The following is a 20,532-nucleotide window of genomic DNA, read 5'->3' as shown; positions in this document are numbered from 1 at the left end:
TTGGGCGTGGGCCTTTAGAGAATTCAATGCATTACAAGTATTTATACTCTAATATTCTTTGTATAGGTGCAACCTAAATATTAATTTTTTTTTTTATTGTTTTGACTTTACTAAAAAATGAAAAGGATCATCTATGGGAGCTGTCGGTGGAGTTGAATTGATGGAGAAAAAATTGTTAATCCAAGTCCACAATTTTTGTTTGTTAGTATAGGCTGGATTTTATTTTAAAAACAGAGAATAAAATATTTATTTGAATAAAATTGAATTACAATAAGAAAAAGTCATGAAAGAATGTAACCTCAAATATGATGTTGATTAATATAAAAACAATCAATCATGTTGAGATATATAAAATCATTAATGTAGTCTCATGTCCTGGGTTCGATCCTCGCTGCCCTCCACTTTCTTTCAAGTGGAATTTCTTTGTTCGCACAGGTAGGTGGGCCTGTGCATTGTCCACCCTTCAAGTCCAATGGACTCTCGTGTGAGGGGGCGTGATAAGATATATAAAATCATTAATGTAGTCTCACCCAATAGTTTAAGCTTTTGGGTTGAATTGGATACTCATATGCATATACACTGCTGCAGCTGCACATTGCATTAAAATATAATAAAAAATGATTTCACTAGTATTTGTTATGCTTATGTTCATTTGTCTTATTTTGGTAATTCCCCTTCGCTTCTAGATTTTGGTTTCTTTGACTATACTAGAAACCTCAAATTTCCATACCAACAACAACATCTTAATATAAATAATCTATTAATTTTATTGTTTAAATAATTTTTTTTAAATAATCTCAAATTAATAAATAAAAGTGGATGAGTGAGGTAAATATGTAATTATATAATTATTTAACAAGTTAATAAACAAATACAACTAGATCCCTGTTGGGCTCTGTTAGCCGTTATATTTGAGAAGTGCCTTTACTCTCATTCATCATATAATAAAAATAATCGATCTTCCATACGCGTTATATATATATATATATATATATATATATATATATATATATATATATATATTTCTTATTGACTTGTACGTCAAAGTATTTTGCATTTATCACAACATATTGAGGAACTACATGCAGATACCACCGTTAAGCCTACTCTATAAAAGTTTAAGTACAATCTCACATTATGGAATTACATATTTTCATACAAGGTCAAGAAAGAACATCAACCTCATTAAAAATTTAAAGTGAAATTATATACCTTCTACCAAAGAGGAAAAATGAAACCTTAAGTCACGGCTAACATAGGCAAATAATTTGATAATTTATCTTTTGAATGTAGGTTAATGGAAAAACAAGAAACAAATCAAGCTATATTGGTGTACAAATAAAATTGAGTTTTAATGTTTAGCCTCTTTTTTTTTGGTAGACTAATGTTTAGCCTCTAATATTTTCTTTTTGCTCGTAACATAGGATGTAGAACATCTTAATTGCTAAAGAGTAATCTTATTTGTTATCTATAAATTTTTTTTATTGTGTGACTTTTTGGATGTACTTTTAAAATTTAATTTTTTATAACTAATTTTTAAAATGTGCCCAAAAAAGGAAAAAACGTAACTGAGATATTAGATTAGATATTTTGAATTATTATTTAAGTTTATGTCTCTACAAAGTCATCAAAGCACCAGTGGTCTAGTGGTAGAATAGTACCCTGCCACGGTACAGACCCGGGTTCGATTCCCGGCTGGTGCACAATAAAGCAGTGAGGAGATTTGTGCCAACTGTGATGGATGGGTCTATCACCAGCGTCTGAATCTTCGGACGAAAGGGTGGCGCATCTGAGCTTTATTTTTTTATTTTTTTCTGTACCTTCTACTGAAATCATTCTCTGTTAAATTCCATATCGAATACGTTGTTATATACAGTGTATCTCGTCACATAAGGTCACATACGTTGTTAATTGATTTAATTTAATTTTGTCTATATTAATTTAAATTATTTTAGAACTGTTAATTAATTATTTCTAGGAGTGTTAATTAATTTCACTTAATTTTTTTATGTTAAGTTAATTTTTTTTGAAATATTAAGTAATTTAATTTAATTTAATTTAGGAGTGTTAATGAATTTAATTTAATTTATGTCTATTAATTAATTTAGTTTATATTATTTAAATTATTTTAGAACTATTAATTAATTATTTTTAGGAGTGTTAATTAATTTCATTTAATTTAGTTTATGTTAACTGTTAAGTAATTTAATTTAATTTAGGAGTGTTAATGAATTAAATTAAATTTATGTTTGTTAATTACTTTTAGTTTAATTTACTTTTATTAATTCAAATTCTTTTAGAACTATTAGTTAATTATTTTTGAGAGTGGTAAATTTATTAGACTAAGAATACTAGACTGCAGAGCTACTTACACATTATATGCTATGTAACACAGCATGTATAGCAACGTGTCATAAAAACTGACATGTAACATGCTATGTAGCATAGCGAGTTTGACACGCTGTCTGCCACGTAATCTCGCTGCACTGTGCAACGACTTATGTAACTATAAACTTGCTGCCACATGTCCACACCTAACTTGCCAGATATTGTAGCGAGTTAGGTGATGTGATATTTTGAAAAAAAATTCGCACAGATAATTTTTGTGTGAATATTGTGGCATTTTAATAGTTGTCCAAACAACTCATTATTTAAAAGTATCTGCTGATGGTTTTGAACATTCAGCCATCTTGTCCCAACAGCCAACATAACCGATTTCAATAATAAGAGGTGAAGCTTTCTTGTTACAATAATAAACAGCTTTAACAATTGCTATCTTAAGCTTACATCACACGAGTATAAATAAAGAAATAAAAAAATTGTTTACAAGAAAAAATGTTATGAAGTATAGAATCGGCTTTTGAACAAGAATGCAAGGGTTAGTAATAGCCACATTTTTCTGGCACTGAATAAGATTTTAGGTAGACAACCATGTTCCGGTTGCATAAGCCAATATATGGTTCTCTTAGTTGAGTTACTATTACAATTGAGCAATTCAAAAGCGCTTCTCACATCTTAGTATCTTCCAGCTTGCATAAGGACCCTCTCCTACATCATGCACAGAATTCACCCATCCCATTGCAGTTGCAACTTCTTCAAGTTCACTAATAACATGTATGGCGTCACGTATATAGACACGCCCACCTGGTCTTAGCATCCGATCCATCTCAAGCATTATGGTTGAGATATTACACCTTCGCCTGAGACCAAATAATTTATCAAAACACCAATAACAGCAAATGCTTATAGAGAAATAAGTACATAATTATGACCCACCTCTTTTTTTCAACAGAGAAGAGACCTGCTGCATGCAGCATATCATATGTTCTTGGGTATGTATCAAACGGTTCGCACCTGTCAAGGTACAAAAAATTTCAAGCATCAGCATAAATTCCTTATTTCAAGCATCAGGAAAAAACAAAATGGAACACATGAAATATTTGGCATCTAGTTTCAAAAGGAAATTAAATAAATAAATTAACCTCTACCTTCGGACGTTTAATCTCTTCTAGTTACAATCTCGTTTTGCTAATATATGCTTATTATGTTCCAAAGCCTTGAAACATAGCATGTATGTTTGCAGAGAACATTTATCAGATGACATCAATGCCAGAATCTGTTAATTTTAATAATAGCATAGAAAAATATAAATGAATAGTAAATATAGGTCAATAGTGTTTCAATCATTTTCCAAATGTGTTTTTGAATATAATATTCCAGAACTCATTTTGTGGAACTTGATCATTATTCTTATACCAGAAACCAATAATGCCCTCTGAATTTGACATGCTAAAACGGTTAGCTAACATAATAACGCTATTATAATGACAACTTAAGTATGAAATCACCAATCACATCAAATAAGAATAAAAACAACTTAACAAAAACATAAGCATATTTCTCTTACCAATCATGCATAACTCCTATCAGCCCTCGATCATATAGAACAGGCAAGGTATTGAATCCACTAATAGGAACAACATTTATAACCCAACAGTCAATACCAAAATCATGCAGAGCTGCAGCAAACCTGTCCTTATCAAAATGAAAGTCACCTCATAACTCATAAGTCATAATAAACACAGATAACTGCAAGGTTAAACAATCCCTTTACAGAAACCTGATAACTGACAAATGGAATCAAAAACAGAAAAAGAAAGCAAGAAGTAACATACTCCCATACCCTCCAAATCCTGCCCTCATGTCCATTACATTTCTCATGTTGTACTCCTTCCAACGGTAAACTCGAACATAACTATCTATTATTTCATTCCAATATTTTGATTCAGCCTTAAAGAGATCCTCTCTGGATATAATGGCATCTAGTTTGATGCTTTGAAGCCTGGATGGTGGTTGATGAAGGCGTGAAGGCCACTTAGTGACATTTGCTCCATATCCACCACTAGGTAACGGAGTGATGCATGCCTTAAGACTGGCATACCTGCAAAAAGTTTCATGGTTATCACTAATTCTGATATTTGTTTACTTAATATAATTCTAAACAAAAAAGGTTTGTCAAGTTAATCACTCAAGATGTTCTAGACCATCAAATTTTGTGCAGCACGTCTACATGTTGGTTGTTAATTCTTCAAGAAGGTTCTAGCTCTTCCGGTGTAGATTCTTTCTAGCCAGCTGTCATCTTTATGTGTTTTTGTTAAAAATTAAATTAACCAGTGTTCAATTTTATTTTATTTTTTGAAAAGAATAGAATGCTAGCCTTTTATAAAAATGACAAATTTGAAAGGAAGAAAAAGCATGTATTAGTGACGAAATGCACGCATCAATGGGCAGTACATAAAATTCCCAAACTACTATATTATGCATCGATATAGAAGGCCAAAATTACAACAATTTATAAACTGAAACTTATAGGAAACTTTTTGGGGATGACAATCAATCTTTAACACCTTTGACTCTGTTAGTAGCAGGCCCCCAATCAGGAAGGTAACTGTGATAAGAAATACGGAGGGGTCCAATGATCTAGTTGGGCCAGGCCCTGTTTGTAATAGTAGTTAGAGTTAATTGATATTGTTTGATATATTAGATAGAGTTACCTGACATTAATTGATATTGTTAGATATAGTAGATAGAGTCACCTGATATTAATTGATATTGTCAGATATAGATAGAGTTACCTGATAGTAATTGATATTGTTAGATATAGTAGTTAAAGTTACCTGATACAGGAGAATATTCCTCTAACGAAATAGTAGAATATAAGGAAAGGAGAGGGTATTGAGTGGTGACAAATTGACTGAGTGGGAGAGATGAGGCTCTCAAATACCTAAGGAACATCAATTTTGTCATCTTTCTTTCTCTTCTTGACCTTGGGTTCTCCATTGGTCCAGAGGAAGGTTAGACCATGTCAAGAAAATTCCTATATTTTTCCTTCATTATTTCTTTAATCTCTGGACCAGTTTTATCATACTATTATGCATTCTGGTTCAAGTAATTATGCAGTCGACAAATGAAAGCTATGTAACATAGGTAAATTGAACAATATGAAAGGTGTCATACCAAACATCATCCGGATCATCATTGGACTCACATAATGGAGGATGCACAGCAATGTCACGACTAAGGTAGCAGCTATTGTTCATAGGTTTCTGCCATACAGCAATGTAACCCTCCTTCCTTACAAGCTCCCAACAAATGCTAACAGTCAGGTCCTCCATTTCTGTTAAGTAATAAGTCCAAAGATCATGATGTTTAGAGCTAAATATCTCAATAAATCATGATCTAGGCATTTGATACCAAAAAAATATGATGTTGGAGTCAAATAACAGAAAGAGAATGAAGGGAGAAAACAGTAGACCCTGACAATGCAGTATCTATCAACCCATTGAAAGATGTATTATGCAATCACAAGGGGGAGGGGGGCACTTTTTCCCTTTTGGGGTCCATGCCATGATAGCCGGAAAAGCTAAAAAAACGTAGATATTTACATCCTTTACTACTGTTTTGGTTAACACAGAAATTATGAGCTACCTTTCCATTGTTCTTGAAGGCTCTCTTCATGTTTGTAAACAGGCTGTGCTGCCCAGACAAAGTAGCCACCTGCCCTCAGAAGCCTGTTGGCCTCAAGAAGCAAAATTCCATCTCCATTAAAGCCATAGAAAAACAGGATATCAGTGCAAAGAACTAAAGCCTTTAAGCATAGTTATGATTGTATTTTTGCCATCTTTTCTTGAATTCATTGTTTCAAAGCGTGAAGAAATCCAGAGAAAGTCTGAAATTTAAAAAAACAATGTTGTTTAAATTCGGGACTCGTAAAATAAGGAAACAAATTATAAAAAAATATAAGGAAATAACAAAATTATCCCTACATCCCTATAATTTCAACATGGTTTCAGAACCTCTAAAACCATATGATCTGCAGTTTGATCCTTGCTTCCCAAAGAACTTTTGCGTGAGGGAATGTGTTAGATATATAATATAAAGCATTCATTTATCTTCATCTAATAGTTTAAGCCTTTAGGAGAGTTGGTTCATGTCCGTTGTCATATCATATAGCACAGCAACTCATGGTAATGGGTCTAGGAATCAACTAATGAGGAGAACAAAATTATAAAAAAGTCAAGACTCAAGATAGTTTTAGAAAAAAATTATAACTTCTATTTGGTTTTCAAATTATAGCCTCCAACATTCAAAGCAAATCATCAAGTATTCAAAGTTGGTTTTTCTTTATAGAAAGGAAAAGATGACAAGAGAACCACATGTAACATCTTTTGAGTTTTGCTTCTTTACATATTTAGCCTAGTATATATTTTACTCTATCAGCCCATTCCATAGGTAGCTCAATTACTCATTTAAATTGTTTTGGTCATAAGTCACTACATGAACCAGGAAAAAATAATAGGTACACTAGGGTCCATTTTGTTTTTCACATGAAATTAAAACTACATATACTTTAAAAAAAATATAGAAAAGCTGGGCGGACGAAGGCCACTCCTCATCCCTCCAGAGATCCTTCATTGTAGACAATTAACTATAATTTCCTTTCAGATGCTTGAAATCAGGGATAAAAGGTTTAAACAGAGAAAGGAAGTACCATCACGAGTCCAATTAATTCTGCATCTTGAACAATGGATCAGATCAAATGCCTGGCTTGGGAACAACAAACGGTGTGTAGCAAATACTGCTACCATGGCAGGCACACCACGCTCAAGAGCAAACTGAATCTGATTTTCGTGAACATCTTTTGGAGCTATTGAAAGAGTTGTAACATTACGTTGCATCAAAAACGCACCAAAACTTGCCACTCCACAGCCAATGTCTAAAGCAACTCTGGTGTTGTAACCAAATGCAATATCAGGAACCATCTGCACATTCAAAATTTCAAAAGTGCTCTCAGTTTCTTAGCAACAAAATTATCAGAACGAAATTGAATAAATTACTAACCGCCGAAATCTGATCCAGGTATTTATCTGCACCATGTATAAATTGTGTTCCACCACCAGGAAAAACAAATTTATCCTTCTTTATTGATATCCAATTTTGGCCACCTTTATCTTCAACCAGACGTGTATGGGGTACATTACTGAACCAAACCTGTCATTTTATTTGTATATGAGTTAACGAGCCTTTTCTTCCCAATCTGAACCAATTGAAAAGTGTCACATGATGCAACTTAGAAATCACGGATATATGCTAATTTAATCAAGATATGACTTGAAATGCTTAACACTCGAGATGAAGAAATTTCTTCTCTAGATTATCATAATGATGAAGGTTCAGAACAAATAATAAATTCTAGTGTTTTTATTTTACTAGTAACTAAAACAACCAGTAGCACAATTTTCATCATCTATACAATTAAACCCCTTCTCAGATTCACCACCACATAACAAAACATCAAAAAATAAATAAAAAAATAACAACCTTTCACAATCAAACATCATTAACTATCATATAAACAGAACGATAAAACTTACAGAGTCCGAACCCGAAAAGTACCTCGTCTCTGCTCTTAGGCCAAAGGATGGGTCTCTTGTATCCCTTTGGTGCAGCCACCAAGCAATTCAAACCCTTCCCTTCTTCAGGGCAATGCCGCTCGTACTTTTCCCCTCTCAAGCTCGAATTCAACTTCTCAATCGCTTCCGCATTGTCCAAACAAGGTATATAATCAACCATTTTCACATCACACATCTTGTACCTCTCAACCTTCGCAGCTCTCACAACACCACCCTCATCCGCCACAAGCGAAACGCTCGAATTCAACAAGCCCTCAACGAAACCAGGATCCAAGTCCCCGATTTTGAAATCTTCCGTCATGACTCCGTTTCCATCCACCACGCCCAAATACTCCACAGGCGGCAATGGAGGCAGACGGAAAACCTTAACTCCCGGTGGCGGAGAAGGAGGAGGAGGAAGAGTAGGAGTAGGAGGAGGAGGAGAAGGAGAATGAGGTTGGTCCACGGCGGAGGAGGCATTGGAAGAGGATGAAGAGAAGAAGATGAGGGGAGAAATGGTGGTTGGTGAGTAACGAGTGAAGAAGAAGAGGAGGAGGGTGAGGGAGAAGAGTGTTAGAGCGGTGATTTTAACAAAGGAAGAGGTTTTGAGAACATCTATGGACCATGGGGTCGACAGGGACAACTTCATCATGGCGACTGATGAGTGATGAGAGAGGAAGTATTGGAGATTTTGTAAAAGGATGAGAGAGAGAGAGAGAGAGAGAGAGAGAGACAAGACAGAGAGGAGTGGATCTTGCTTAAAAGAGAGGCGAGGATTATTGAATGAGCGTCCAAGTCACGACATCAACACTAGAAAGAAACAGAAATGTTACGAGAACGAGGTTATAAATATGTGTTGTCTTGTGTTGTGTGCACGCGATGGGGACAAGGACAACTATAGAGTGAGAGTGAGGTCTGGTACCATTTTTCTAATTTTTTTCCGAAACTGAGAAAAGCAAAATGTTGTCCCACTTCCCAAGAACTTGAGTTGCAAAACTGGGAACAGCAATTTCTTGCTCATGATTATTGGGATACATTGTTTCATGATTAACATGATTATTTGCTTTCTTCGTCAATCCTGAACGTCACCGGAATTAATTCTTTCCTATTAAAATTTTATATCATTTCGTCATATGAGATTTTTATATCTATTTTCTGTTTCCGAACATTAAATAAATAGGATATAATTATTATTAACGAATAAAGAGATACATACAAAATTTTACATGATAACATCGTGTGAAATTTTAATACGAGAGAATCTATTTTCGAATATCATCTAGGTTCTAGAATTTTTTTTAAAAAAAATATAGGATTGGTTTTTTTTTTTAATTTCACGTTGAGATGCACTTATGGGGGTTTGGAACAATTTTTAAAAAAGAAAATAAATTGTTTTAATAAAAAGGATTAATATTTATTCTTTTAAAATATATAAAATTGTGTCATCTTAAATGAGAAAAAAAGATATATAATAAAAATTATAAGAGAAAAAATGTGATTTTTTTAATTTAAATTTTAAATAAAATATATTAATTTTAACTAAAATGATTATCCTTTTAAAGAATAAAGATTTTTTCATTTAATAAAATGTTGATTGTGATTCGTGATATATTTTAATATAAAATAAACTTTTTTAAAATAAGATGGGTGAGGGACTATGACAATTATGTGGGCGTAGAATCGTTTAACTACTTAAATTCAGTGTTGTTTAGGAACACTCAAGATATGGGGATAGGAACACCAAGTTCTATCATGCTGCCACCAAGTCTCGCTTGTGTCAAAACAAAATTTTAGCTCTCGTGAACGAAGAGGGCCATTGGGTCGGGGAACTTGAACCGTTAAAGGAAATGGTTATTCAATTCTTCGAGAAGGTTTACAAAAATGAAGGTGCTGGCCTTCGGCCATTCCCGCGAACTGAGTGCTTCCCTAAGATCACCAGCCCATCTTTTCAGCTTCTTCATAATGTTCCCTCTATCTGGAAATTGAGGAAGTCTTCCGTAGGATGAACCCGTACAAAGCCCCAGGCCTCGATGGATTGCAAGCCATTTTCTTCCAATCCTAGTGGCAGACCGTGGGCACCTTGGTTTGTAATGTCATCAAGAATGTTTTTGTTGACCCGTATCAGATTAGAAGTTTAAACAACTTTCTCATCTGCCTCATTCCAAAAGTTGATCATCCAGATTCCATTACGAAGATTCACCCAATAAGCCTTTGCAATGTTGTATTCAAAGCTATCACTAATATCACAGCTAATCGCCTAAGACCTGATCTGAATAACCTCATCATTCCTAATCAGTGCAGCTTTATCAGAGATAGGCATAACACTGATAATATTATCATTGCTCAAGAGATTATGCACTCTATGATATTTAAGAAGGGTAGGACAAGGTGGATATAAATTAAGGTTAATCTTGAGAAGGCCTACAATAGGGTCAACTAGAGTTTCCTCCAACAAACTTTACTTGAAGCTGGTTTTCCTACAGTTGCCATCAAATTGATCATGGAAGGTGTCTCCTCCGCCTCTCTCAATGTACTTTAGGATGGTGCCACCACTAGTGACTTCATTCCCACTCGTGGTATCAGACAAGGGGATCCCTTATCCCTTATTTGTTTGTGTTGTGCATTGAGAGATTATCCCATTTAATTCTTCAAGCTACCAATAGTAACCAATGAAAATTAGTGAGGTTGAGGAGGAATAGGCCCAGAATAAGTCACTTGTTTTTTTGCGGATGACCTTCTTTTTTTCGGCGAGGCTTTAATGGAGCAAGCCAAGCTGATCGATGGTATTCTCTCTTGCTTCTGCCAAGCTTCAGGGCAAAAGGTCAGCAACGAGAAGTCCAAAGTGTTCTTCTCCAAGAATGTTAACCATACTATGGCTGTGGAGATTGCTAGGGCCATGAATTTTTCCATCACTTTTGATCTGGAAAAATATCTTGTATACCTTTAATGCATGAAAGGGTGAGAGGAAGCACTTTCAGTTTTATTTTGAAGAAGACGGACTCCAAGTTATCGAATTGCAATAGGGCTTCACTTTCATTAGTTGGAAGAGCTACCTTAACCCATTTGGTGCTTTCCTCGGTTCCCACTTACACCATGCAAACGTGTACCTGGATCTTGTTAAAATGTGCGAGGATATTGAGAAGAAATCTTGCGACTTCTTATGGGGATCCAAGAATGATAAACATAAGTTACATGGTCTGAACTGGTCCAAGGTGTGTCAGCTGAAAGAGAAGGGTGGGTTAGGTTTAAGAAGGATGAGAGAAATAAATCAAGCCTTGTTAATGAAAATTGGCCATGGGCTACTAACGGACAAACAAAGCTTGTGGGCGCAAGTGCTAAGAAACAAATATGTTGTGGGAAATGATCTTCTGCCTACACTTACTCAGTGAGACTGTCCCCAAATTTGTGGAAGGGCATTACTCGAGTGTGGCTAAAGGTCATTAGTGGATCAAGGATCCAGTTGGAGAATGGTGCAAACACCAAATTCTGGGCTGTTAGATGGCTTCTGAGCAATAAAACTATTGATAGGAGAGTGTCGACCATAATTTCAGAGGAGGTTAACAATTGGATTGTGGATAGATATGAAGGGTGGAACTGGGCCTTGATCAAGCAATTTGCATCAGATCTTTTTTACGCCAAAATAGCTAACATCATGCCTCCGTCAAGTCTAAGTGGTGAAGATGTGGTGACTTAGGCCAATACGAGTAATGGTCTTTTCTCTGTGAGTTTGGCTTATTACCTAGTGGAAGACAACTTCCTGTTGCAAGCTAATAGAACCGTCTTTGTTCCTCGGAGTTGGCTAGGTCCTAGACACATTCAGTTTTTCCTATGGAAGACCCTAGGCATTACGAATGTTCAAAGCCTTCATAGGCATATGTCATCTTGTGCTCTATGTCCGAGATAAAATATCATCCAGAGGATATTCTTCATTGTCTGAGGGACTGTGATCGGAGCAAATGCATTTGGAGGATGTTTCTTGCTGATAATTCCCCCATTCTTTCTTTATTGGACCTTCAGGAATGGCTGGTTTCAAACCTCCAGTCTAAGAGTTTTTGGTGCGTTGGGATTGGAGTTAAATCTTTGGCACCATGTGCTGGTTTATTTGGAAAGCTAGAAACGAGTTAGTTTTTGAAAATAAGCTAACTAAGAATGGTGACTCAAAAAGTGAAGGTTTACGTGACAAATTTTAAGAATGCTAATTCGATGCATGAAACTCAAGGTCTGCAGAATAGTGCTAAGAAAGTGAGATTGGTTCGTTGGGAATTCCCCCCTGAATGCTAGGTAAAGCTCAACGTAGACAGGTCTAGTAATGTATGTGGGGGGGGGGGGGGGGTGTAAGGTCTGGTTGCGGAGGGGTTATCTAGGATGCTAGTGGAAGGTGGGTCGCAGAATTTTGCAAGAACTTGGGTAGTGGTTTGTCGTTGAGGGCGGAGGTATGCGGTCTACTTAATGAGATTCAAGTCGCTTGGAACCTGGGGGGTGAGAAGTATCTGGATTGAAGGCGACTCTCAAGTGGCAATCACCACGTTACATGTCAATTTGATAATAAGCATCCTCTTGCCCCTCTTGTTCACGAAATCCAAAGGCTACTTAAAGGACCCTGGATGACAAAGATTTGTCATACTCTTCGCGAGGGGAACATGGTAGCTAATGCCCTAGCCTCTCTAGGGAGTGAGTTAACAAATTGGGATATACATATATATATTATACGCCTCCTAAGGAGTGCAGGGACCTTCTCATGAGGGACGTGATGGGTACATGTAGCCCTAGCTTTGTACTTTGTATTAGTTCTTTTATTTCCCTGTTGTTGAAAAAAAAAAAATAGTGTTGTACTGGTTTGTGTCCTACCATACCAACATAACATAATTAAGGGTCGTTAGGGGATAAATTTTAGATTCTCGTGAAATTCACTTTGGGAATCCTATTTATCCATATTTGGTACAAGAATCCTTAAAATTTTATTGGAAAAATAAGATATTGGGAATTAAAATTATGAATAAGAATCCCATGAAATAATACCACCAAGTAAGTGGTATTTTTGGATTCCCACCTGATGAGAAAATTTTACATAATTTGTAAGACATAAATAACCCTACTTTAATCTTTTCATGACTAAAATACCCTATCTTCTTAAAGCTCTAGTCATGATACTTTTTCTATTTCACAGAATCGTAGGTTCCTCTCTTCCATTTCATGACACCTTTACTTGGTTCCTCTCTTCCCTTTTTGTGGCATATCATAAATTTCTTTCAAAAATTCTCAAAGTATTGTAAAATCAGTTCATATTCCCAAAAATAATTAACAATTAACTAAACATAGAATCAGAAAATTTGAGCCAACAATACTGAAAATATTTTGGCTTATCAAATAACTTTTTGGTAATATTTCGAGGAAATTCAATTTTCCATTATATTCCTGAAATCATGATTCCCAATAACAAACAAATTTATTCTCTGCCAAAAGTCCTTTACATATTATGCTTGTATTGATTATTAATTTTTTTTGAGATTTTTAAATGCTGAACTTTTTTTAGGATGAGGTATTTTTTTAAAAAAAATTAAAATCCTGAATTTAATCTTGTATTTAAAATATAACCGACCTAGTCTGGCTTACGAAATTATTAAAAAAATACTTTCATTTCTCTAATTATCAATTGTCAACATGATTTGTTTGAGAAAAAACTTCAAATCATATAATGTTAGGGCTTATATTGGTACTTTTTTAGTTAAAAATCTTACTTCTCTTGAAAAGGAATACTATATTATTATTATTTCCATATTAAAACTTTAGTTCATATGTTACAGATTTGTATTATTCAGTTTATAATTTTCATTGCTCAATTTATGAGTTTAAAAAGAGAGTATGATATTCAGTTTTAAAGAGAATAACAACGTGAATCCCTATATATGATAAAAATAAATATTTTTAATAAAAATATCCTTTAATAAAGAATTTATATAATTCTTCAAAAAATGTCATATGATATTAATTTTTATAAAATTTTATTGATTAGTGTGTCCAAAACATAAATTAATTTTTATAAAAATAAAAATATTCAATATTTTAAAAATTAGTATATTGAAAAATTAATTTTTGTTTTAATAGATTAATATTAAAATAATATATTAATTTTTGAGAATTACATTGGTCAAGGATGTTAATACAACAATCTCTTATCAGGCCTTATCCCCTACCCTTAGGCCGGATTAAGTTATACATCATTTTGATGTATTAAGGGATTATGCTGTATAAGCTTATACTATACGATAGTCACACCAAACAACTGAAAATGTCATAACGTATAATATAAGCTTATATTATCATGCCTTATACATCACACCAAACAGACGCTTAACTACAAAAGCATGGAAATGAACATAACCCAATGCAATTATATTCTGCAAGACAGAAGGCAAGAGAAGATACCAAGAACGACAAGAAGTTACAAGAACAACATAGTGATAGTGTCTTAAAAGACACAACCTAAGAAAGTCACCCCCATTATTTCTTAACACTCACATAGCACGAATCCAATAACTGAATTACATGCCAAATTTGTTGTTTTTCACATTACATACAAACACTATATAGTTTTACTCTTCCATGCGGATGAGGCACCTTATGCCCTCCCATTTCAGCATGTATTCAAATGCTTTATTAATCTCCGAGAATGGGACAGAGTGAGTGATAAATTTCTCCAGTTCAAGCTCCTGCATTATTAAAAAACAGTGTCACCCTTTATATACCAAAAAATGAAACAGGAGAGCACTCTTACACATTTATTTATAAGATCTCTGTGATCATCACCTTGTTCATGTACTTCTCCACAACAGAAGGAATATCAGTGCGGGGCTTGTAGTTGCCATAGAAGGTACCCTTAAGAGTTCTCCCTTCCAAGAAATTCATTGGATTTGTTCTGAATTCAGCATCCTTCGTTGGCACACCAACTAGTACAGCAACACCCCAACCCTAAGAAATAAGCATTTGAAGTTCAAATTTAATAATAATTAAGATTGCGCATACTAATCTAGTAACAAAAATAGCACTTCTATGGTTATAGGAAAATACATCGTGAACACATTCAAATGCTGCGATAGAGGCTTGGATGTTCCCAGTACATTCAACAGCATGATCTACTCCTCCATTAGTCATTTCAACAATGACCTTTCCACCAATCAAATTGCACATTTCATAGCAACATATATAGTAATATAGAGCATTAGTTCATGGTATTAAATTAAATCTACAAAATGGAACTATTTGTGCACATAAGGAAATTAAACTTCACTAACTAAATTGTATGCGAAGTTTGAACTAGCCTGTTGTACAGGTTTGTTATGATCTTTCGGGTTCACACAGTCAGTGACCCCAAATTTTTTGGCTGACAAATAATAAAATAGAAAATTTCATCAGTAATAAATAACAACATAAATAATAATTAGCTGTTGAATCTTTAAAATATGAACAATAATATGAAATATACCTTGTTCAAATCTGCTGGAAACTAAATCAACCCCAATGATTCTTGATGCACCAGAAAGCCTTGCTCATTCAGCGGCCTAAGATTCAGATTACAAAGTAAGTGCAGTAGCTATTTTATTATTTTATTTCAGGAAGAAGCAAAAAGGGATAACATACAGCAAGACCAACAGCTCCTAATCCAAAGATAGCAACAGAAGAATTTGGCTTTGGTTTTGCAACGTTAACAGTAGCACCAAAACCTACATATGCATATGAACAAAATTGATTTATGTATATATATATATATATATTTTCCAAGCATTATGTCATTAAAGGGTTGATCTTATTACAAACCTGTGCAAATTCCGCAATTGAGAACACAAACATTGTCAAGTGGGGCAGCATGGTTGATTTTGTTGGAAATTTAGAGAAAATAAAAGAATAATAGATGAAGAAATCTCTTTGTATTTGAATTTTGGATAAAGGAAAAATACAACACACGCACGGTCACTCTGTTTCTTTTCCTTAGTGCTTCAGCACTTTCCCTCTTTCTATCTTCCTTCTCTTTTCTTTCTTTCTAATACATATTGTTGATTACATTGAAGTATATATATATACTTACTTAACCGATTTAAATTCTGCCTTGCCTTAAGTTACAATTGCCGACTTTGTCTTTTTCAACAAAAACATAATTTTTTAATATTAAAACTACAGCTACAATTTATAAGCACTGACTTCATGTTTGGCTCAAAGCTTCGGTCACTATTTTTGGCGGTGCAAAGATCAACTTGATATTATCAAATGACAGCCACATATGGTGCAGTCTTCTAGCGGTGGAAAGTTACAAAGTTAAATTTGATTTCTATCACTCCCCCTCAAATTTGACTTTGCATACCAATCATATGTTTGAGTTTGTTGAACACATCGATTTTCAATGGCTTCGTAAAAATATCTGCCAATTGTTCTTCAGTTCTGCAGTAGACTAATTCCACAACTTTGTTTTTAACTTGCTCCCGAATAAAATGATATTTCGTGTCAATATGCTTGCTTCGGCTGTGGGAGACTGGATTCTTTGCAAGTGATATAGCAGACCTATTCTGTACGTATATAGTAATTGGACCTTCTTGCTCATAATGAAATTCATTCAAAATATTCTCTAACCAAATCGCTTGACACGTGCACGCTGCTGCGGCTATGTATTCAGCTTCGCATGATGATAGAGCAACTGTCTGTTGTTTCTTTGATGACCATGAAAATATTGTTGAGCCAATATGAAAAGCATATCCTGAAGTGCTTTTTCGATTATCTACATCTCCACTATAATCACTATCTGCATAGCCAATTAACCTTGAATCTTGGGAATGTGTATAGAATAATCCATGACTCCTTTGATATATCTTAAAATTCTCTTTGCTGCACTGAAATGATCCTGCTTTGGATTCTCCATATATCTGCTAATTAGACCAACTGCAAACATGATATCTGGTCGAGTGAAAGTCAAATACCTCAAGCTTCCGACCAGGCTTTTGAGTAGTGTTGGGTTTACTGGTTCTCTATCTGAGTCAGCTTTCAACTTTGTTCCTGTTTCTATTGGTGTTGAAATGGCTTGCAATCTTTCATTCTAAACCTACTCAGTATTTCTTCTGCATACTTCTTTTGTAGCATATAAATTCCTTTTTCTGTTTGTTTTACTTCAACTCCAAGAAAATAGGACATTTCTCCAATATCTGTCATTTCAAATTCTGTAGTCATAGCTTTCTTAAATTCAACAAACATACCTGGATTATTCCCTGTGAAGATTATATCATCCACATAAAGACACACGATCATCATATCCCCATCTTCATTTTTCTTCGTGTACAAAGCATGTTCATACGAACTCTTCACAAATCCATTCTTATGAAAGTATTCATCTATCCTTGTGTTCCATGCTCTTGGAGCTTGCTCCAATCCATATAGCGCCTTTTTCAGCAGATAAACTTTATCTTCTTCTCCTTTTTTAACATAACCTGGTGGTTGCTCAATATAGACTTCTTCTTCTAGGTAACCATTGAGGAAGACTGATTTCACATCCATCTGGTATATCTTCCATTGCTTTTGTGCTGCAACTGCTGTAAGAAGTCTGATGGTATCAATCCTTGCAACTGGTGCAAACACCTCATCATAATCTATTCCATATTTCTGCTTGTAGCCTTTAGCTACCAATCTTGCCTTGTATTTCTCCACTTTTCCCTCTTGATTAGTCTTTGTCTTGTACACCCACTTTACTCCGATGGGCTTATGTTTCTTAGGCATAGTTGTAAGCTCCCACGTGTCATTTCTTTTGATTGCAGCAATTTCATCATTCATGGCTTTTTTCCACTTTTCATCTTCTACAGCTTCCTCATATGTCACTGGATCACATTCAGCTATTAAACAAAATAATGAGCAATCAAGGGTAGTTTGTACCGGATCTGTAGCATCATAGATATCACTTAAGCTTCTCATCTTTGCTGCTGCTCCCCCTGAATTGTTGCTACTGCTACTGCTTCCTGAGGTTGATGGTGTAGATGCAGGAGTTGTTGGGTTAGGACTTGGTGGAGGTGTCTGATCATTGCCTGCTTCAACTGTTTGCTCTGTTGAGTTATCATCATCTTTAAAGAATAAGCCTTCTCTTTTTTCTTCATCATTCCATTTCCAGTAATCTGTTTCGTCAAACTCCACATCTCTTGAGATGATTACCTTTTTTTTGTCAGGGGATTGTATAGTCTGTAAGCTTTACTCCTATGCTCGTAGCTAGTAAAGATACACTTTTCTCCTTTATCATCTAACTTCTTTCTCTTCTGATCTAGAATATGGGCATATGCAATGCAACCAAAAATTCTTAGATAGCTTACCTCTGGCTTTCTACCACTCCATGCTTCATTTGGTGTTTTGAACTTGACACTTTTGTTGGACATCGATTCAATAGATAGGCAGCACATTGGACAGCTTCAACCCAGAGTGTTCTTGGCAGATGCTTTTCTTTGAGCATGCTCCTTGTCATATCAAGAATTGTACGATTCTTTCTTTCTGCTATACCATTCTGTTGTGGTGTGTAGGCTGCTGTCAATTGATGAATTATTCCATGTTGCCTACAAAATTCTTCAAATAATTTGGAAGTGTATTCACCCCCTCTATCTGTTCTGAGTGTCTTCAGATACTGACCACTTTGCTTTTCTGTCATTGCTTTGAATTCTTTGAACTTTTCAAGAGCTTCTGATTTTTCTTTAAGAATATATACCCAAGCTTTTCTACAGAAATCATCGATAAAAGAATAATAGATGAAGAAATCTCTTTGTATTTGAATTTTGGATAAAGGAAAAATACAACACACGCTCGGTCACTCTGTTTCTTTTCCTTAGTGCTTTAGCACTTTCTTTCTTTCTATCTTCCTTCTCTTTTCTTTCTTTCTAATACATATTGTTGATTACATTGAAGTATATATATATACGTACTTAACCGATTTAAATGTCGCCTTGCCTTAAGTTACAATTGCCGACTTTGTCTTTTTCAACAAAAACATAATTTTTTAATATTAAAACTACAGCTACAATTTATAAGCACCGACTTCATGTTTGGCTCAAAGCTTCGGTCACTGTTTTTGGCGGTGCAATGATCAACTTGATATTATCAAATGACAGAGTGCAGTCTTCTAGCAGTGGAAAGTTACAAAGTTAAATTTGATTTCTAACAGATTTTTGCAACACATCCAGCATGGACAACTGTGTATTCACTAAATGTAGAAGTTCCAACGAAGTGGTATATGGGGGTGTCCATTTTTGGAAAATCTTGTTTGGCCATCATTGAGCATAACTCCCCTATCAGTGTTGATCCTGAGTAGCTCACACAAGTTGCTCTCATTTGACTTGCAATGTGCGCATTCACCACACTCCCCAGTGAACACTGGGAGGGGATGGTCACCTGGTTTCAGCTGAGTCACACCCTCACCTATGCTCTCAACAATCTTAATTCATTAACATCACCACAATTAAATAATGTCCAAGCACTTGATCACGAAATCACAAGCAAATAAATTAAAAATAATTTTCTACAAAAGTAACATACCCTGCGGCCTCGTGACCCAAGATCCGAGGAAACAGTGGATTTTGGGCCTGAAATTGAAAACCGACAAGGAACGAATGTTAGGCCTCAGGAGTCACACACCCTCTTTTTTATATTTTCTTTCTAAAGTTGTCAAAATGTAAAAATAGGATACAAATTTTAATTTACAATTTTTTTTTCTTATAATATCTTGGGTTTTGATAGAAACAGTAAACATGCTAATTGGAAAAAGAAAAAAATAAAATAAACATGTTTGTTACCTTGCAATCCCACCTGTAAACATCAGTACGGCAAAGGGAGTTGTAGAGGATCTTCAAACGCACTTCACCATTCTGGGGTGGTGCTACCTCTACTTCTTCTATCACTAGTGGCTTCCCTGCTTCCCATGCCACCACAGCTGCATTTTACACCAAACAATTAAGGCAATTTATAATTTATAATTAACACAAGGCACAATCGGTAACATAAGAAAGAAAGATATATATATATATATATATATATATATATATATATATATATATATATATATATATATATCATGAACTTCGAATCTGATATGCTATATGTTTTTCAAGAAAATGACACATTCCAAAAGTTTGTAGCAAGCACATTTAAGAAAATAGTGATGGGGAATCATGCATGGCTAACCTCTGCACTTGATGACCTGACCAGTTGTGCTAGACATGGCTACAAAGGACAAAGATGAACCAGGGATAACTGATGAGTTGATTTCGCCTACACACTATTTATAGTGGAAAAGTTGGAATGCATGTACGAGAAAAACCACTGTTGAAAGTAATGCGCATTACACGAGCGAACAAAAGTTGGCCAAGAAAATCATCAAAAGGGGTAAGAATTGTGAAGTATGGTTATCTTTTTGTTGGAAACTAAGATGAATCCGTATGCTGTAGTGATATTTTTACTTTAGGTAAAATTTAAAATGTAAATTAAAAAAATATTAAAGAAAAGCTAATAAATAGCCATGGATGCATTGTATTAAAGTGTGGTGAAGAGAGAGATAAATTAGGGCAAAACG

General features: G+C 34.7%; 1 protein-coding gene, 2 non-coding genes and 1 pseudogene across 6 annotated transcripts; 2 read left to right on the top strand and 2 right to left on the bottom strand.

Annotated features, from left to right (window-relative positions):
- The first annotated feature begins 1,632 nt into the window (after window positions 1-1,632).
- On the top strand, window positions 1,633-1,703 carry TRNAG-GCC (transfer RNA glycine (anticodon GCC)). The gene has a single exon. It is a non-coding gene; the product is annotated as a tRNA-Gly (tRNA).
- Window positions 1,704-1,708: 5 nt separating this feature from the next.
- LOC133314709 (small nucleolar RNA snoR114) lies at window positions 1,709-1,797 on the top strand. The gene has a single exon (XR_009751994.1). It is a non-coding gene; the product is annotated as a small nucleolar RNA snoR114 (small nucleolar RNA).
- Window positions 1,798-2,798: 1,001 nt separating this feature from the next.
- LOC133314682 (probable methyltransferase PMT10) lies at window positions 2,799-8,636 on the bottom strand. Of its 4 annotated transcripts, none has more exons than XM_061516197.1 (9): window positions 7,957-8,636; window positions 7,402-7,551; window positions 7,052-7,322; window positions 5,989-6,099; window positions 5,518-5,677; window positions 4,184-4,441; window positions 3,908-4,030; window positions 3,277-3,354; window positions 2,799-3,200 (listed from the first exon to the last, which is right to left on the bottom strand). In XM_061516197.1, the coding sequence occupies exons 1-9, from the start codon at window positions 8,602-8,604 to the stop codon at window positions 2,996-2,998; spliced, it is 2,004 nt and encodes a 667-aa protein (XP_061372181.1). In that variant the 5' UTR covers window positions 8,605-8,636; the 3' UTR covers window positions 2,799-2,995. The 4 variants fall into 4 exon arrangements, 3 of the variants coding, with proteins under 3 accessions (XP_061372181.1, XP_061372182.1, XP_061372183.1); XM_061516198.1 differs by having other exon boundaries at window positions 2,799-3,194; XR_009751989.1 differs by lacking the exon at window positions 2,799-3,200 and adding an exon at window positions 3,489-3,616.
- A 5,909-nt stretch (window positions 8,637-14,545) lies between these two features.
- On the bottom strand, window positions 14,546-20,181 carry LOC133314695 (alcohol dehydrogenase 1-like; annotated as a pseudogene).
- Window positions 20,182-20,532: the final 351 nt, after the last annotated feature.

The sequence above is a fragment of the Gastrolobium bilobum genome, unplaced genomic scaffold, assembly GCF_033153095.1.
Source record: "Gastrolobium bilobum isolate Gb01-03AN ecotype WA unplaced genomic scaffold, APGP_CSIRO_Gbil_v1 utg7360, whole genome shotgun sequence".
Lineage (NCBI taxonomy): Eukaryota > Viridiplantae > Streptophyta > Magnoliopsida > Fabales > Fabaceae > Gastrolobium > Gastrolobium bilobum.
The sequence above is the reverse complement of the archived record's forward strand: the minus strand, read 5'-3'. Positions and strand labels throughout refer to the sequence as shown.

Bases quoted from the DNA above. Each gene is read 5' to 3' on its own strand.
- LOC133314682 (XM_061516197.1), bottom strand. From the start codon at position 8,604: ATGATGAAGTTGTCCCTGTCGACCCCATGGTCCATAGATGTTCTCAAA. The intron at 6,100-7,051 runs GTACTTCCTTTC...GCTTTAATGGAG, and splicing joins AATTAATTGGACTCGTGATG to ATGGAATTTTGCTTCTTGAG. The intron at 5,678-5,988 runs GTAGCTCATAAT...ATTACTTAACAG, and splicing joins CCTTCAAGAACAATGGAAAG to AAATGGAGGACCTGACTGTT.